General features: G+C 39.2%; 1 protein-coding gene across 9 annotated transcripts in view; it reads left to right on the top strand.

The window, feature by feature from the left end:
- Positions 1 to 20,714, top strand: part of HDAC9 (histone deacetylase 9) — an 872,451-nt gene that overhangs the window by 649,474 nt on the left and 202,263 nt on the right. For all 9 annotated transcript variants that reach the window (XM_073630072.1, XM_073630070.1, XM_073630071.1 and 6 more), the window contains one exon: positions 7,290 to 7,412. In XM_073630072.1, the coding sequence (XP_073486173.1) occupies positions 7,290 to 7,412 (123 nt within the window). The remainder of the gene's footprint in view (positions 1 to 7,289; positions 7,413 to 20,714) is intronic.

The following is a 20,714-nucleotide window of genomic DNA, read 5'->3' as shown; positions in this document are numbered from 1 at the left end:
CTGTGCTTTTCCAGGTTTTGTTGTACCCGAAGTTAAAATAGATTGAATTGGGATTCCCATTTCAACAGCACAAAATTACAACAATCCAAAAAACAATATTATACTAAAAAGCTCATATTTGGATTACTACCTCCCACCTGGGAAACAGTTATTAAGCATTCTATTAAACAATATGATGCAAACACTACACTCTGAGAACAGTAAAAACATCATTATTCCATGTGAAAAAGTCAGATGTGGAAAAGTCATAAAGTATTAATGCTGGACACTGCTAGGCAACTAACATTTTCAGAAGGAGGTCAACAGTGGTAGCCTCAATATTCAGTACAGATTTCCTTTAACACATTGAAGGTGAAAAAATATTTCCATTGTGAAACAAATGTTAATTTCAATAAGCAGGCATCTATTGCTTGTCCTAGTAGTTCAACCTTTGGCTGCTGTTATAGATGTGAGCCTTTTGGCACAAGTCCGTGCCAGCTTTACACAACTGGATACTTAATTTTTTAATTTTTTTCCTGGTTGAATGGGGTACAATGGTAAAAAAAGTGATTTAATGTAATTCCATAGATTCTCAATTGGACTAAGTTCTAGGTTGTGACTGAGCCATTCTGAAACATTCACGTTCTTTGTTTTAATCTATTCAGTTAACTTTGGTTGTATGATTAGGGTCTTTGTCCTGAGGAAGTAAATAAACTAAAATCAATCTATGTGTAGATCAGACACTGGGGAAATTTTACTAAACCTGGAGTATGCAAAACCTGGTGCTGCTTTGCATAGAAACCAATCAACTTCCTGGTTTTGTTGTCAACGCCTAATTGTACAAGCTGAAGTTAGAACCTGATTGGCTATCATGCACAGCTGCACCAGATTCTGAGTGCTCCAGTTTTAGTAAATCACCCCCAGTGTTTCTAGTTTGGTATTAAAACAGTCTCTGTAATGAAATTGTTATAGTATACCAGTTTCTGTTACACTGGGTCTCTGTGGCAGAATTTCCTTAAAACCCAAATCTAAATTTCATGCCCATTGTCCACTTTTCCTCCTTGAAACCCCATCCCCACTAGGTGACTATCGTTAGGGACAATGCCAAAGAGGAGGTGAGTATTGCAACCAGAACTGCTTTGTTTTGTTCATAAGCTGCTGAGGGATTCCAAAAAGGTGGAGAAAAGTGGAGTTGAGCTTTAAGTTCTATGTGTAGCTCTATTAACTGGCTGTAGTTTCATTTAACTTTACATAACAAGTAATATGTGCATTAAATCAGTTCAGATATTAGAACACTGAATCCCACACAAAGTGATTGCATACATTTTTGTACTTTTTGTTAGGACATAATATTTTTTATTTGTCCTCTTCTAATATAATTATCATTTCTTAGCTCTATTGCTGCTTTCAGTAAGCAATGAAATGTGCTTGTACAGCAAAATGTGTAGGTCACCAGCAGGACATCCACTGAGAGACTCAGACACATCTACTTCCAGGCTTCCCATTCATAATAAATTAATTGTTGGTGAACTGTGATCCTGGGGGCAGGTGTTTGACCCCTGCCCACTGATTAGTAGCCCCCTGTGGACGCCAAAAGAGAAAATAATGTTACACTGATAGCTTACATGTGGCTTTATCTTGTAACTCTTTGTGTAAGAAGCCAGAGATGTCAAATTGAGTTGGAAGAATAAAGACTTCATTACTGCACAATTAGACAATTAGGAAGTGAGCATTCGGTAATGAAAGATTTGATGCTTCAGGTACCCGTTAGACTGTGGTCTACTGCAAATCTGTCTGTCACTAAGAAAATTCAATAACACAAGCTCGTCCAATTAAGCAGTAACAAAAAAGTTTTTTTATTTGATTAACTTTTGGTTAACATTTGTCAAATTTCAGGTTTGCTGCATGTTACAGATTGTGATTTTGGAGCTTTACAATACTGTAATAGAAAAAAAGTTATAATTTTTTTTTTTCAAGTGAGAAGTTGAATATTTTTATGACTCATGTGAGGAGGTTCCAGACCATTTTAATTTTTCCTAACATAAGCTCTGTATTTTGGGTCAATGAAAGAACATTGTTTGATGACTGGTTAGAAAGTAAGATTAGGTAGAATTACCCAACAAATTGTGCTAGTGATAGACAACCTGCTGCATTTATTGACCTTACTTGTTACCCATGGTTCTAATAAAGGGCCAAAGATCACATTTTATTTTTGAATAAAAAAAAAAGTAGTGATGACCTCTGATAAGTTAACAGCAGAAATACCTCAAAATTCTACCTGAGTCTTATGTCTGTCACCTATTTTTCCTCATCGCTACTGCATATACTGTAAATGGTGAGGAAAGAAAAAGAATCACTGTGAAATAATGTTATATTTGTCTTGTTTTGTAGTCTATACCCTGGACTTTAAAAGAGAAGGGCCAGAGATAAAATTCTTACTTTTTATCAGAAAGCTCCCAAATTGAATTTTATCTGATGGGCCAGCTGTCAGTTTGCCATTATTGGGTTCTCAAAGAGATATATTGCCCCATGAGACGTAATACCGTATTTGATAGTAAAGGGACCATAGGTTGTAAATCAGCACACTGTAGAAGTGTAGAAAAAGAGCTGAGTGCACTTTGCACTTAATCACAATAGAGTTAAGGAAGAAAGACTGAATGTAGTCATAAAAGGAGGTCATATGTGTACATAGTTTCCTACTGCCTGAGGATTTGAAACCTATTCCTTGATTATATATGTATGCTTGGAGATACTGCAAGTTTATGCCAATGGAGGTTAGAATAGGAGTGCTAGTTGATTACCCATCGATTAAATTATAAATTCCTACGAGTTGTGCTTTCCTCAGGCATATGGGGGCCAGAGATATCTGTCACATTCTTTTTGTACCCACAGAGGTGAGAAAATCTGCTAGATCAAACAAGACTTGGCTCTTACCTACTTTAGCCTATAGAAGTAATCATTTTTGGATTTTTCAAATATGTATTCATTGCGGTTCATTTACTAAAGGGAAATAACGGTGCACTTTGCAAGTACAGTTGCACTCCTGCAAGTGCAGGTTTTCCAGAGCTTACAAAATGAGGGGAAGCTCTGCTGACTTCCATCATCCAATCATGTGCAAACAAAATAAGCTGTTTTTTTTTTCGCTTGCATGTGATTGGGTATTCTTTGCAAAATGAAGCTTCACCTCATTTACTAAGCTCTGGAGCAACTGCACTTACAAAGTGCACAATCTGTTTGCCTTTAGTAAATCAATCCAATTGTTTCTTAGCTGTTCGTACATACAGGATGCATCGTAGCAGTTCCTTATTTGGATTTGCATATACTTTGCTTGCACCACCGCATCTGCCTTTTTTATACAGATTTGTCACAATCAATATGCATGATTCCTACACAAGGAAGAAGGTGGCCTCTGTTCAATAAATATTTACTTTTAATTTTTTATAACATGTGGCTATAAAATTTAAAATTCACATTCATAAAAATTCCCCCTCTGTAACCAACATATTATTTGCATTTTGCTAAGCAGACCAAGCAAACCTTGTAAGCAAGTCTCTATATAAGTACAGTCATCCTGCCTGCATCCAGGGTTGTCAACCTCCCATAGCATTTTTTTACTGACAAAACATGGGAAATTTACTGGCGGAGCACATTTTTTACTGGCAACCTGAGAAATTACAGAACTCCTATTGAAAACTAACACAGTGAATATTTGAACAGTATGAACATGATATGGAAACACTGACCATACCTATAACAAAGTAATTTGCTTGATTTACACTTAAACAGTCAACACAGCATGAAATTATCAGCTCCTGATATTTACTGGCAGTTGTAACAAAATCACAGATTTTTACAAACTGTCAGTAAATTTACTGGCGGTTGGCAACCCTGCCTGCATCTCCTAACCACACAGTAAGATTTGAGCTTTTATTAATACATGGCAATTCCTTCTTGTCATCGTGTTATACCTTTGCAGGTCTGAGTGGGGGAGTGCCTATTTCCCATGATACAATAGGAGCTTTCTTTGGGTTGCTGGATGTGGGTTGTGTTGTCAGGTACCTTGATATTACAGGACAATGTGCAATTTTCCCATCACACATGTTCCTGGAAAATACTGAAGAGTAAATGGGTGCTGCAGCAGATATCAGCTGGAGACTGATGACACCATAGATCAAAGTATGTATTTCCCTAGCACACCATGGACTGTCAAAATCAACATCCAAACATTGATATGAAAAAGTCACATCACAGCTGTAAGGTGCAATGTTTCGGGGCCACGCAGGACCTCGTTATTAGGCTTGCCAGACAAAGGGATCCTGCAGAGCCCTGAAATGTTGCACCTTACCGTTGTGTTGTGACCTTTTCAAATAAATGTTTGGACATTGGTTTTGCTGATCCAGGGTGTGTTGGTGATATATACTTTGATCTTTGATGTTATGTGAGGTTCAAGCCTAAACACAACATTTTTGAGAAGTCAGATCCTGTATTGTATTTTAATTTACATGCCAAGGCAAGCAATAGATTATTGGTTGGTCTTTGGTTACATCTTTCTGCTCTTCTGTCATGAGTGATAGTATTTTCTGACTTTATGTTTGCAGTAATTCCCTTTAACAGACTTTTACTGCTTTTTTTATGGATCAGCTGCAAAGTCCTTTGGCACAAGGAAGCAGTGTTGCTCTACTCTTTGATAGTAAGAGACAGAGGTAATGATTTTGAAAATGTTAGTTTGTACAATGATCACTGTCAAATTACAGTAATCACCAGCAGAGTGCCAATGTGTTCTCCCTGTAACTGATCATAACAGATGAAAGCAAATGTCCAATGTCTATGGGTGTCATATATGTAATAGGACTGTATGCACTCTTGTGTAATGCAGTATGAATGGTAAGTGTAGAGTATGGTATTCTGTTTTCTGGTGCAGCACAGTAAGGCACAAATTTACTATGCATAGACGTGCAGGAGTTAAATTTACAGCTTTCAATATATATTATGTAAGAAGCTCATTTTATTCTAAATGTATGATATGCATAGAAGGCATTTTCCCATATGACCGTTCCATAAAAATAATGTCCCCATTAGGACATCTGAATGTATTTTCACTTCTTTTACCTTCTGGTTATAACGATTTGCCACCTAAGACTAATAAAAAGGTTAATGGCTGCCATCCATCCTAGTAAGAAGATTGTTTAATGACATGTAACAATGGATGACCAGTTCCTTGATTTACTATAAATACAGTAACGTAACACCTTTTACTACTGTGCAGCCTTTTCTTGTTTATCATACTGCCCCTGGGTACACACAAATGTCAAAGAGAAAATTACTCATCCCATCTCCTCTGCCCAAGAGCTCCTATAAGCTGCATCTAAAAACAAAACCAGCCCTGGAAAGGTTACATTTTTGAATAACATCCTGTATTTTTGTGTTACTGTGCTCCACACTGACAGCCGAGCATTAGGAAAATTTATTTTCTCAAGTTAATTGATATTCCAGATTGATCCATTACAAAACCAGCAGCCCTTCCAACCTCTACATGCTTGACAAGTTATTATATTTACTTAGTCAATCCTATGTGTGCTGGATCCTTCTTGGTGGTGGTCTATTATCACAGACCCATATGCTTTTTGTTTGGGAAGAAAGCAGTCACTGTTGTCGTACTGTTACACAGGGTATTCTTTTTCAGGGATGTGACTCCCCTGGGGTTAATATCATGGCATAGCTTCTAATTCTAATGGAGCCTATGTGGCTCTTATTATGCAATGCTGTTGAATTAAGAGGTATAAACAGACTGTGTAATTTAAGGAAGAATGTGTGAGACCACATGTGGAAGTCATGGACTTAGGGCAACCGCAGGAAGATGCTTTCTTCTGTGACAAAATAAAATAGATTTAAATGAGTCAGCAGATAGAAGATATATTAGAATAATATATTTGTAAATGCATTTAAAACCAAAATATTTTTCTTTTACTTTTTGGTAGAGTTGGGGAAAATTAGAACCCCTGTTTTTATTGCTCTCTATGTACCTGCTAGAAAGATACATATGCTCTCTATTTGTCCTGATAACCACTGTCACTGGATCTGAAAATGAGGGAGAATCCAACATTTGGAGTTGCCACCAGAACAGAAATAAAGGGAAATCTTCCAGTGGGGACACTTTTTGTGATGGCAGCTGTCTGAGAGAGGTTCCCTCTCACTTTGGAGTCTCCCTCTCACCTTCTGCTGTGTCTACAGGTCAGGAGGCAAGGGGAAATCTCCCTACAGATGTCATAAAATTGAGGTTTTAACCCTCCTTTACCCTATCCAAAAAAGAAGAAAATGTTTTGGTTTAAAGTGATTGTATTTTCATTAAAATAATAAACATGTTATACTTACCTGCTCTGTGCACTGGTTTTGCACAGAGTGTCCCGGATCCTCCTCTTCTTGGGTTCCACACCGGCCCTCCTGGCCCCATCCTCCTGTCATGTGCCCCCACAGCAAGCAGCTTGCTATGGGGGCACCCGAGCCGAGCCCCTGCTCTGTGTGTTCTTTCATACCCGGAGCCGCTGTTCGGCCCTGTCCCTCTCTGTCTCCTTATTGGCTCACTGGCTGCGATTGACAGCAGCTGGAACCAATAGCGCCTGCTGCTGCCAATAGCCAATCAGGAGTGTGAGTCCCCCGGAGAGGCAAGGCTCTCGTGGACATCGGTGGATTGAGAGGGGGCTCGGGTAAGTATTGGGGGGCTGGGCTGCACACAGAAGGCGTTTTACCTTCCGCTTTACGGTATACTATAAGGGTTCAAGGCACACAAAAATTATATTTCAGTTTGTTAAGATGGCAATCTAAATAGCAAAGTAGATTTTTTTTTTGAGGACTCAAACATAAAACCTCTGCACAGCTCCTTCCAATTGTAGCAGTCTTTATAAAGGATTACTTTTCCGTTTTTTTAATTTTTTTATTGCTGTTGTAACAAATTTGTTTTCTGGTGGTTAATACTTGTAATAATTTGATAAGCAAGTTTCCTTTTATTTCATACAAACTGGGATATAATTAGAAAGCAGTGAGTCTGACGATCACCAAACTTTCACTGCATATGTATCTTCATAATGCATGTGTTTTAAATGAAAATAATTTATTCTCCTTTAGCCCTGGTTCACACTGAATACGGCTTTGAAATCATGCAACTTCACTTGAAATCGCACAAGTTCAAAGCTGCATGTCAGTGCCTTGAGCTTTCTAAGTAAAGAACTGATTCTAAAACAATGCAATTTTGATATTTATTTTTCCATTGTAATATATCAATGTAATACTTTCAACTTGTTTTTCTGTTACAGCACTTGGCTTCCCAACAACATATTGTTCATCATGAAAAGTCGATGAATCTGCTAAGTCTATACACATCTCCGTCATTACCCAACATTACCCTAGGACTTCCAGCAGTAGCTCCCCAACTCAGTGTGAGTACATTTAATATGCAAGCAGAACAGCAGTAATATGTGTGCAGATTGGGAGGAAACATCTCTGTAACAGGAAGAAAAAGTTGCTGCGCTTTGTATGCCATATACGTGTGTGCTGCTCCCTGCTTATTGCAGGGCATTCTGTGGGGTATGGTACAATCTGAGGGCATTTTACAGCAAAATCTGGTACTCACAGAGATGCAGTTCTGATTCAATTGGACTGCCATGGTGGATGTACACTACCTTGAATGAAATGGTAATATTTATTTAAGCTTTCACTCCCCATGTTATTGTGCAGCTCCAATCCCCCGTTTTCCCAAGGTGTCAGTCAGGACAATCTGTTACATTGACCACAACACCTTGAAACATGCCAGAAAAGGGTAAAAACTTCAATTTATGCTGACAAAATATAAGAACAACAGTGTACATATGTGCGTCAATGACTCTGACATTGAATTATCCTGCATATGGGAACTTTTAAATCATATGTAAAATCTATGTCATAAAGAAAGGCGGCGGACCAGACAGTTGCAATAGCTGGAAAACTCACAGGAATGGCCAAGCACGATTTTAGAGAGTTATCAAAGGAGCAGCATCTAAATTATAAGGAGGTTATACGGATTCTATTAGCACAATATGATATCTCTTTAGGGTTTTATAGGCTGAATCACCATGACAGTTGTCTGGAATTTACAAAGAAATTTAGTAATGATGTAGAGTGGTTGATTATAGATTGGGGTGGAGTTCCTACAGTCTGTCTAAATGGACCGGCAATGGAACACTACACTTCTACAGTAAACTAGTTGGTATTGAATTACGGTCCAGCAACACTGTTAGCAGATACTTTTGTGGTGTCCAGATCAAAAGCATGGAAAGCTGATGCTCATTGCCAAGCAAAGAGAAAGCAAAATATCTTACAAAAACAATTTCAGAAATATATATAGTAATGACCCATCCAGGTTTTGAAATCGAAGTTTCTTAATGATATTTTGCTATGCATCTCCAGAAGGCAGTACGTCCATTTCCATTGCATTGTTTAGACAAGTCTGTATGATTCTCAATACAGTATGCTAAGGTGTCTGACAGACAAAATTTGTAATTAACATATGCAGTGAATAAAGAACAAAGTATATTGCCATTTTACAAGTGAAATACAGATATTGACTCTGATTCTGATTGGTTGATATAAGCAATAACTACACCTTTGTTCTCATACTCTTTGCTCCTTTTTTAATGTAGAACTGTGACCTCCAATTAAAAAAAAATGATGTAGCATTTAAAAAAAACCTCAGGAAAAAATGTTTACATATTTGCCTTGTAAATTTAAATTACCTCTAATGTTGTGTGTCTCATGTGTGGGAGATGCCCCTGCTTTATGAAAAAACTATTAGTTTAATTCATCCTATCATCAGTGTAAGTACCAAAGTTTTGGCACTGAAACGCACAGTTGCAGCTCTCGTACAGTCCATAAAGTAAAATACAGCGGGTCGCTCGCACTCCACCTCATTCATGCACATTATGTGAATGAAAGAGGGGAGATTGTGCTGTTCACTGTCCCCTTAACTCCCTGTGTCCAATCACAGAATGTTTTGTATTCTATGAAAAGGATATAAAATGTTTTGTTAATGGGTAAAGTGGAGTGTGAGCCGCCCACTGTCCTTCACTTCATGCACCGTACTAAAGCCGCAACTGTACATTTTTGCACTGGCACCTAAGATAACGGACACACATTATTAGAGGGGATTTATTTTTACAAAGCAAATTTTTTAAATAGTTTGTTCCTGGAATGCAGCTTCAATTATATGTGCATCTGAACTTACAGTTTTCTCTTAGTCCTCCTACAAAGTTCTACAGTTATTCTAGTGAAGCTGTATTATGCATTGCAGGTTTCTTAAAGTGGTTGTAAACCCTGTAAAAAAAAAAAAAAAAAAACAACCTGCAAGACAAAGGCATAATGAGCTAGTATGCATCGCATACTAGCTCATTATAAATTACTTACCTGAGATAGAAGCCCCTGCAGCGGTCCTCGTTCACCGCTCCGGTGGCCGACATCTCCCCGGGTGGTTACTTCCAGGTATCGCGGCTCCGGTGCTGTGATTGCCTGGAGCAGCGATGACGTCAGTTCCGCGTATGCCATTGCTTCAGTTTGCTTAAGTGCGCATGTGCCGATGACGTTGGCACATGCAAATACAGGGATATCTCCTAAACTGTGCAGGTTTAGGAGATATCCAGTGTAGCTACAGGTAAGCCTAATTATAGGCTTGCCTGTAGTATAAAGTGGTTGTAAAGGGTTTACAACCACTTTAACAGATACTTGATATTTGCTAGTAGTCAGTTTAGCAGAACTGATAGTTGTCTTTATTGTCTTATGTCACTTTAGTGACTTGAAAGCCAATTGGAATTTAATTATTTAATTTGCATTGTCTGCCTTGCCTCTATCTTCACTTCATGGTCACTATTTTACATGTACAGTAAAAAGTTGATTGCATAGCTGATGTTTTCTTGATAAATGGGAGAATCAAAATTCTCTTTAGTGTTATAATACACAATGGCTTGTTAAAGAAACATAGAACTATCTCATTCAGCTTCAAGCTGAGCTCCCTACTTGCCAAAATTGATGCTCCTGGCTCTTCTTACAGCAACTTGGCTCCAACCTGATGCTTTCCCCCAAGACGTCTGGTACTGATAATGCTTAACAGCAAAGCACTGAGAGGTCTTGACAGATTGCTATATCTCAGATATGGTAACTTCAAAGAACTGTCACCATTACCAGCAGTGTCCTGGATGGGCATGATTGATACTTTTCTATATAAAAACCAGTGGGAACTGCAAAAATTAATCTCAGGCAGCTTAATATTAATTTCCTTGGCTTGCAAAGGTACAATTTCCTTTGTTCTGTCTAAAAAAGGGGAACATTTTGATTGCCCCTTTCTGGCATATGCATACCTGGGACACACCCTTTGTAGTCAGTAAAGATCTATGACCCAAAGCAATCAATAAGAAGAACAGTTCTGAAACTCCAAAAAATTTGCTTGGTAATCAGAAAGCTGAAGATGGAAAGTAGGTGGAAATCCAGACCAGACATGAATAGCATTGGACTTTTGGTCGGCAGGGTTCATTGTTTTCTGTTGATTCTGATTCCATTAAAAAAAATTATAATAAACAAGGGTTAGTACTCTGGTTTGATTTTTTTTAGTCATTGCTCTCCCAGTTTTTACCAAAACTGACATTTAATGTTTATTACTGGCCAAGTCTCAAATAAGAATATATTTGCCAAGGTCCAGGTTAGTAGGTCATCAAAATGCTCAGTTTTTCTGATTTGGAAATAAGATTAACATCACTTATCTCTTGAAATGTACCTCTAATAGAATATAATGTATGAATTGTATTCTTCTTATCTAAAAATGTATGCCATATAGGAACCATTCGTGTTTCAACTTGTTTAAAAGTTGGAGGTAACTTTTGCAGTCTATCAATCTAAATCTTATCTTTCTTTGTAGGAGACCCATTTTGTCCTTTATCTGTAGCCACCAAATGAAATCAACATATTTTTTGTAAGTTTGGGTCATTATCATGGCTTCACAAGTATAAATGTCCAGGATACAAGGACAAGATGCTTGCAACAGAAGGCAGAAATAATGTTGGTTCACTATGTAGGTTAGTAGGTAGGTAGGTAGGTTGGTTAGTGGACAACTTTGAATTTAGTAACATCTTCGCATCATATTAAAAATGCATGTGATAATACCATAACTCTTTGTTTCTATGGTTTCTAATTTGAGAAACTTGTTAACTAAATATATAAGGACCAACACAGGGTAACAGACAATAAAACACTCCACTCATTATTTCCAGAGGTTTCAAATGCCTGTTTTCATGGTTGTGCTTCCCCTGGCTCTTTATCCCATAAATGTTCTGGCTGTGAGACGTATATGGCAAAAGATTTCAGAGATTTCCTTTAGACTGTTAGGACATTCAGTTACACTTACTATGCCTATGTGCATTTTATTTTCTCCAATATCTGATGATTCCTATCACTAAAACAAATCCACACTACAATGTGTAGCCACACATTGGGATATAGACTTATACTGAAAGTCTTCCATGATTTTTTTCTCGCAAATAATTGGCAGATTAGACGCCATAATGTTGATGGGGAGAATTTTTCACACTCTTTTTGTTATAATGCCTTGCTTTATAAATAGACATTTATTTTTAGACTGATTCTATGTACGACCTTTAGAAAGATTTGATACTGTGACTATTTTGAGATATGTGTTCTTATTTATTTTTTTTGCCTGCTATCCCTTTTTGATGCAATTGTAGCAGGGAGAGTGTTTCACCGCTCAGGTGGATCCAGACCCAGGTGTAAGGTTAAATGTGAAGCCTTCAGAGTTGAAGAGTCCCAGGTGCTGGCTAAATGCTGAGTAGAGCAAGGTGTTGGATAGAAAGATCTGGATGCCGCACACTGGATAAAGTAGAAAACTTGTCTTTATTGTAGAGATAGGACCATCAAAAGTACAAGACAATCATGCAGGATGTACAGGATCAGCTGACGCGTTTCACACTCGAAACTGAGTGCTTACTCATAGCTATTACGTACGTTCAGAGGCACTTGGATGCTTTTTTCAGCTGCCCCTGAACTCATCCAATGTTATCTTATGTGTACATGTACACAAGTTTGTTTAATGTCGTTTTTAGGCAGTTGAGTTTAGAGGCCTTTTTTGGAAAGCAAAAAATGAGTTCAGATGGGGAAGTTTAGAGGCATTTCAAGCGCCAAACGCTTCTAAACATGGTAACTCACGTTTCATTTACAGGGGTTTTTAGTTTTTGGCTATTTTGAAAAAAAAAAAAATTTGTTTTCAAATGCTTCTAAATGCAAACGCGGCTAAACGCGGCATGTAAACACGGCAAAACTGACGTTTTAAACGTGGGTTACTATCTGTCAAGTTAAATCATTCAGGAGAGGTTGTAAAAATGTCCCGTGTACATTAAGCCTTAATATTAAAGTGCAATAGAAATGATGCACTGTGATTTCTAACAGTTAAGAAATCGTTAACTACCTGCTAGAAGTTACAGAGATCTGACTTCTGATTTTGCTGTCACAAAGTATGCCCAGCACAGTCCCAACACAAGACAAGACAAAAACGCCTTCTTCCTTGTAAATAGTAAATAAAGGCACACTTTTTGACAAGTCCCATATTAAAAAATATTGATGCCCACATACTCATCAAGAGAGAAAAAACCCACCAACTGGCCAAAATTATTGATCCCATCTCTCACTTGCCACAAATAACAGCTCACAGACTCTACCAGTGTTATGTAATCAAAGGGACAAATTACGTCATTGACTAAATATGGACATGACCATATGGTCAGTGATGTCACAGGGGATCACTCAAGTATTAGGGTCTGTTATGTATTTTTAGGGGATCTCAATGCTAGTTTTTTTTTGTGAGGGGGCCCCAGTAACATTTAAACCAGAGCCTCATCTAGGATAATGGTCTGGTATAGATGAAGAGAATCCCCGGTTGCTTTGTTTTTCATATAGAAGTAAGTGGCCTTTGATACATATTCCTTATGGCAGTGCCCAGCCCCACAGATCATTTGTTTGACCATCTCCTGGCTATTAACCTGGAAAATAGATATTCTTTTAACAGTTGTCTCTTATTGACTTCAGTGGGGTTCAGATTTGGTACTCAAACTAATGCTGACTTACTCAAATCAGATGGAATATGGAAAAAGCCCTTTTCCCTACAACTATATTTTTATTAAAAAGAGAAATCCAGAACACTTAGTAAAACCTCAGAACATTAAAACGTCATACAGAATCTTCTGGGGCATTGAACTCAGGACCCCAGTACAACAAGGCAAGCTAATTTTATCACAGAGGCAAGTCCTGTTCAGAATCTGAATCTTGTTCAGTGTATAAATATGCCTTGTTCACATACAGTGTGGAGACCTGCGATTTACCACACTAGAAGAATGCAGGTCACCACTAGGACACAGAAAACAATTGTTTCATATGTGTCCCTTTTGCACTGAAATGCACCCAGGAGGCGAGGTACAGTGAGCTGTGATAAAATGCAGACATGCTGCATTTCATTGCAGTGCACAGGAAGGGATTGCATGTACCTGTACAGCAGTGCAACACACTGTGCTGCTGTACAGTTACATGTATTAAGTGTCACTTATGTGGACTTCAAATAAAGTTTGTACAGTAAAAAGAAAAAAAGGGAGCAATGTGTTAAAATGCGTATCATACCACCCCCTACCTCTGCTTATTGCAGCCAGAATGATGCGCTGCCGCACTCTAAGCTACTGTGGTGAATGGGTCCTAAAACCAGTATAATATTTTGTACTAATTTGCCTCTATTCACTAGCAAGGCTAAAGCTGTCCATACATTGAAAATGTGGCCGGTTCAGCAGGGACTCCCCGAATTTAGATCTATGTATGGGCTATATACAGCTATACAGAAGTCAATCTACCAATTGATTTCCGTACAACCGTCCTATCAGATTTTCCTGCTCAACGGCCTCCCCACTGTCAGAATACTATAGCACAGCAGGAGGAATTCCCCCCATCCACATCGAGTTTCTGGATAGGGGAATCAAGTTTTCTTTTTTTCATTCAACCTACTGGTTGATCGAAAAAAAAAAAAATTACACATCTATGGGCTGCCTCGTACACACGATCGGATTGCTGGCCAGCAAAACCGTGGACTTTTGTCCGAAGGGCATTGGCCCAAACTTGTCTTGCATACACACGGCCACACAATTGTTGGCCAACAAATACGAACGTAGTGACGTACTATGTTGTTTTTCAGCTCTTTAGCACCACCCTTTGGGCTCCTTCTGCTAATTTTGTGTTAGTAGAAGTTCGGTGAGTGTTGATTTACGCTTTTCATTTCACACTTTTCATTTCGCACTTTTCAGTTAGTTTTTGAACGGCCGTTTGTCAACCAGCCATGTTGCAGAATCGGAGGAGATAACGTGTTATTTATTATTGGCCTTGGAGATATTGCTTTGACATTATTTTTTTGATTGAATAATGATTTGATTTGGTATATTTTCTATGTTTTTGGATGCATAGAATGCACGTTTTGGTTAAGTTCTATTGGCAGATAGCATGTCTAATTTTATTTGTTTCCTTTTTTAATGCACAATAAAAAAAATTGTGTAGAATAATACTTGGCTATGTGTTTTACTTCAAATGACAGTTTGGGAGTAGGCAGTTACATTTTAAAAAATACAATGTAAAATTAACAAGGGACACCAAAATAGTTGTATCTTTGATCTTAAAAACTACAGGATAATGGTGTTGTGGTAACTTGCCCAAATAAAAAAAAAAAAACCATAATAATATTATACTTGATATCACTAGAAAAGCAGCTTCATTATTATCCCATTAAAGAAGAGAATTGTGCATTGCATTTCGAGATTTCATAGTATGCCACGTCACAAATGTTAATTTTCCATTACGAACGCCAGTTTACAAGACGGACAGCTTCCAGCTTGGCCTTGCTTCCGAGCATGCGTGTTTGTACTTTGGACTTTTGTCCAACGGACTTGTGTACACACGCTCGGAAAATCCGACAACAGACATTTGTCCGTGGAAAATTTGAAAACCTGCTATCCAACATTAGTCCGCGTAAAATCTGACAACAATTGTCCGATGGAGTATACACACGGTCTGATTTTCCGCCAACAGCCTGTCATCGAACATTTCCCGTTGGAAAGTCTGATCGTGTGTATGAGGCATAAGAGTTGAGGAAAAAAAAGAAAAATACTTAAATAGAAAGTAAAGGAAACACATTTATGAATGACTCGTAAATAATTACACTGAATATAGAAACCACCCAGTGCCATGATTACATTTATTTGCAGGCTACTTTTTCATGCTCTTGACATGGCTTTTTAGAACAATATATTTTACATCAAGGGAGTTTTTGGAAGGTTTCAGGTACAAAGAAGAAAAGGGCACAAGTGATCAATGAATAAGATACAAAGTATTATGGGAAAAAGAGCCTGGACAGGCCGAAGTGGGAGTGAAAATCACAGATATGTGAAGAAAGGCAGCAGCACAGAAAATATATCACAAGCTCAGCCACACATCCAGCACTTAACCTTTCAGATGTCAGTGATGATAAGTGTGAGGAAAAAACACAGATGTGTAATTATGAAGCTTCAAAATGCTGATTGAAATTCCTTCCTTGCCAAGCCAGAGCAACATGTGCTGTAGAGAGAAAATCGCAAGCAATTCAGTTTTTGGGTGAAGACACTGCTCGTCCCTTTCTGTTTTAGCATTAATGCTGGCTGAAGAATATTACAGAATATGTCTGTATGACACCCACATTTTATACAGTAATCATATCACTTTTAATTTTTAATTCTATAAATATAATTTGTAAATATATAAAAACAATGTATAAATATATTACTTTAATAAGGAGTGACACTCATATTTTATAATTCTTTTTTAAAAGGGGTTTTCTGCGCTTTGCTTAATGTGAGTCTTACTGGAGACTAGCTGAGGACAGTGGGGTTGTTTTACCAAAACTGGAGAGTGCAAAATTTGGTGCAGCTCTGCATAGAAATCAGCTTTCAGGTTTTATTGCCAAAGCTTAAAGTGGTTGTAAAGGCAGAAGTTTTTTTTTTTATCTTGACGCATTCTATGCATTATGATAAAAAAAAAAACTTTCAGTGTGCAGCAGCCCCCCTTAGCACCCCTAATACTTACCTGAGCCCATCTCGATCCAGCGATGTGGCAGGAGAGACTCAACTGTCCAGGACTTTCCCTCCTCATGGGCGCCAATAGCTTCCGCTGCTGTCAATCAAAGTCAGTGAGCCAATGAGGAGAAAGAGGGGGCAGGGCCAAGCCGCAGCTCTGTGTCTGAATCAATACATGGAGCTGTGGCTTGGCTCGGGTGCCCACATAGCAAGCTGCCTGCTGTGGGGGCACTCAATGGGAGGGAGGAGCCAGGGACCCCGAGAAGAGGAGGATCCAGACTGCTCTGTGCAAAACTACTGCACAGGGCAGGTAAGTATAAAAAAAAACTTTAGTGATGCTTTAGTATCACTTTTATTGAACAAGCTGAAGTTGGAAGCTGATTGTCTACCATTCACAGCTGAACCACATTTTGCACTCTCCAGTTTTAGTAAATCAATCTCAATAGCTAATATCTTGCTTTTACATTGGCTATGCTGCTACAGAGAAGCCTACGTATACCCACAGCACCCTTTTAAACCCAGCTGAATCCAGGGGCTGTTCTGATTGGCAAAGCTCCAACAATTATTGGTAGTGTGGTATTGTCAGAGTTTCTTGCCTGTTACCCCTTTCCTACACGTTCCTGTTGACCAATCATTAGGACAGACTGCCTTAACATTTAACTAAAGGCAAAACTTTTTTTTTTTTAGATCTTATTTGGAAAGAGTGGTGGGAGGTTTGGAACTTGAGTTGCCACCAGAACAGGAATAGTGGGGAAATCACCCAATGAGCACACTTGTTCCCATGACAACTTTATAAGAGGAGATTTCACTCACATTGGAAAGATATCCTCACACTTCCTGTTGATTCTGCAGGACAGGAAGTGTTGGGAAGTCTCCTTAATGAGAGAAAAAGCAGTAGTGTTAACCCTCTCATAATCTATCCAAAAATGAATATTGGTAAAGACGGTGCCCAATTATTGCCATGGCCATATTTTGGCAATGTATTACTTAAATTTGGCTTTATGGCTGGGGATTCCTGCCCACGTAAGTAAATAGGCTGGGTGATGTCAGTGGTTGGTAAGGATGCAGTGGATGGAAGCACCTTCTGCTTTCTTAACAACCATTGGCAGCCAAAAGCTATCATGTTTGTCCATGCTAAACACCCTAAACCACAGATGTCAAACATGCGGCCCTCCAGCTGTTGCGGAACTACCAGTCCCATGAGGCATTGCAATGCTGACAGTTACGACATTAAGCTGACATTAAGTGTGACTCCCACAGGCAGAGGTATGATGGGACTTGTAGTTCCGCAGTAGCTGGAGGGCCGCCAGTTTGACACCTCTTCACAAAAGTCCCACCTGCCAGTGTTTGGTCCAATTTTATTTTGGGCAGTGGCAGCTGGTGAAGTTTTTGGATGGGGGAGGTGCCAGATCTCGCCCTTCCTTTTTGACCCCTCCCACTTGGTGAAAATGGGCGTGGTTTCAGTGAAATAGTGGGCGTGGCTCTAAGGTGCCGTGGTTAGCGTCTGAGATGAACGAGGGATGGAGGGAGAGGGAGAGAGGGATGGAGGGACAGCAGGCCCAGATCCTACACAACAATAGAAATGTGTATTCTAGAAAGAAAAACAATCAGCAGATGAAGATTTTCCAAACACCTGGTGTTAGCACTTCAATTATCTCGGCACCATGGTTGTTATGGTGTCAGGATGATTGAAGCGCATTATTTCTGTTATTACATTGTAATATAAAATGAAATCATTCAACTCACCATAATTCAGAATCAGTGGGAGCCCTGAGCGTGTCAGCCTGTGTCCCACCAAATGCAGCCAGCCTGGGTCCCACTAAATGCATCCTGTGTCCCACTAAATGCAGCCTGTGTCCCATAAAATGCAGCCTGTGTCCTACTAAATGAAGCCAGCCTGTGTCTCACCAAATGCAGCCTTGCCTGTGTCACATCAGATGCAGCCTGCCTGTGTCCCATTGAACCCCTGTTCTCTGTGGGAGCAGCAAAGCGGTAATTACCTTGCTATGTTGTCCTCTCCTGCGGTGTCTCTTTCCACAGCGGCGATAGAGGAGTCCAGCTCCGGCTCCTGATTCTTCCAGTTGTCTCTGTCCCCGGGCGCAATGGGACAGAGAAAACAGGAAGTGACATCAAACTCGGATGTCAATCAATTTGCCTGGCCGTAGTAATAGATACTACGAGCACCGGGCAGAAGCTACTCGGCGCCTCTGAAAGCGCCGCAAGGCGGAATAAATGCCCGCAAATGAAGCGCCATGTCTGCAATCTCCATATTGCATAGACGTGGTGCTTCCCATAAGTGCACTGTGTCCGGCGTCGCACTGTGTCTGGTGTCCGGTGGACTTTTTTTGTATTTTTTTTTAAAGGGCCAGTTTTAAAAGTTTTTTTTACATTTTCTTTTCGACTGCCTGGAGGGGGGCGGCGCCCATGCGCCCGCTATGGACAGGCTGCCACTGATTTTGGGACTGAAAACTGAGCTTATTCCTTGTGCAGAACAGTTCATGTCAAATGTACTATTGCACCTTATGATGAATTTCCTCAATGTGGACTCAAGCTTTACATTATGACAGAAAAATCTCCTTAACGGGACATAGAAATCATTTAAAATCTGACAGAAGTGCTTCCCCCCCTTCCTCTCCTTATTCAAAACTAACTTTGAAGCTGGGCTTTCATTTTGGACTGTCCTTGCATTTACCTGCAATAAAACATGTGTTAATAATACCAGAAAATGCAGAGTTGGAAAGAAGCCGTAAAAAGATATTCCAATGTGGAATCATTAAATACTAAATGTACACAACAATGGGAATTCAGTGTGCAATGTAAAGGATGCTGTTTATGGAACCTATTCAGAAAGAATAATGGAGGCTAAACGATTAACGCTTTTTAATGAACAATTCAATATTTAGCCCAGTAATGCATGTGTAGTAATATTCGATAATCAGTGTAATATTTCCCAAGACATCTGTAAGCTGCTGTCTTTTTCGGTCTCCTTTGATGCTTTTTATCTTAGAAGAATGACAGTGTGTAATAATAGAAGCATTTATGGATCATGCCGCATTAGCATTTTTGGTCAATTTTCTGTAGAAATACCCCATACAAACCTTTTTAATGTGGGATGTGGTAAGAAATCACTAAGACAACTTTGTGCAATATTGTGTGCACACTGAATGAAAACTGCTGATGGACTTTTATGTTCCCGGAGTAGCATTGATTGCTGTATTTTTGGAGAAGACATTTTTGTTTTATTGCTGGGCTATTTATTGTTGATGATAGACAAAAGTTTCCAGACTTACCCAATTTTAGGCAAATGTGTTCTTTGCTAAAAGTAAGACTCATCTGTCTGTGTAGAGATGCAATTTATCTCCCAGAATAAAGGAATAAAACATTAAAACGTAGACAGGAGATGGTATATTGTTGCTTTTTGACTTCTTTATAGTGCAGGAGTCCCACTATAATATTGTAAAACAGCTCACATTTTTACAATGTTTTTTAGCATGTTTTGCTGAGCCTAAAGTGCATGTGATCCCTAAAAATGAACTTTCCTTACTTTACTATAAAATGAACTTCCCCTTATTAGTCTGATAAATATGCCGTTATCTCCATGACTAAGTTTTATTGTGTGAAATGCGTTAGGGGCGGGGACTGTCAAAGTCATGCTTGTGTATTTCCTAGACAAACACGGATACTAATGATCCTTTTGGTGTGCAGCAGCTTCTCTTTCTGCATTTAGTCTGTGAACATGGACGGCTCTTTTATCCCCCAGCGCCTGGGGTTCGAGTGACGGGGGGGAAGTGAAGCTTGGAGTGGCGAATCTCTGTATTTAACCCCTTTGTGACGAGCCCCTCTCGGTCCTTTAAAAGTTCTTAAAGCCGGGAGGCGGAGGTGGGCATTTGGCTCATGTGACCACTGTGATTGGCTGTCACAGCGTTCACATGATTAGAAAGCTCCCGATCACAAGTACGCATCAGGAGCTTACTAATCCCTTCCGGCTACCATGCTGGGATTGTTCAGAGAGAGCGCTCTCAGCTTATATGCGACCACTCGCCGTTAAGGCCCACCCGTGGTGCGGCAGGCGTCAAGAGGTTACGCATCCATGCCGTTGAAGTTGTTTTGTTATTTCTTTGATAAGTGCAAAAAATACCTGTTGATCCTGCCAAATCGTGTGAGCTTATCCTTCCTGTACCCTTTGTCCATGCTGCACTCTTATTAGTTAGCTCCTAGTTCACCTACAGTGGACTACAGGACACTTCCCTCCTATGTTATGGAGATGAGAAGAGGGAAGGGTGCTCTGTAGTCCTAACATGTGTCCTGTCCTAAGGTGAAAATGCTGCTCCTACATAGATACAGTAGAGTGAGTGATTGCGGTCAACCTAAGGCAGGAAGGATGTTCTTGGGTATCAAAAATGAAGATATAAGAAAAAGAAAACACATCTACAGTCTGGTTATCTGCAGTATATTACAGTTTTGTTCTTTGGTTTAGATACATATACTTTGTGTTTTAAAAGTGTTGTTATGGGCGTTTTTTTTTTTTAATAAAAAACACACATTTATTATATTGCCACTTACATGTTCTTTCAT

Source organism: Aquarana catesbeiana, linkage group LG05 (assembly GCF_042186555.1).
Source record: "Aquarana catesbeiana isolate 2022-GZ linkage group LG05, ASM4218655v1, whole genome shotgun sequence".
Classification (NCBI taxonomy): domain Eukaryota; kingdom Metazoa; phylum Chordata; class Amphibia; order Anura; family Ranidae; genus Aquarana; species Aquarana catesbeiana.
This window is presented reverse-complemented; position numbering and strand designations above follow the sequence as displayed.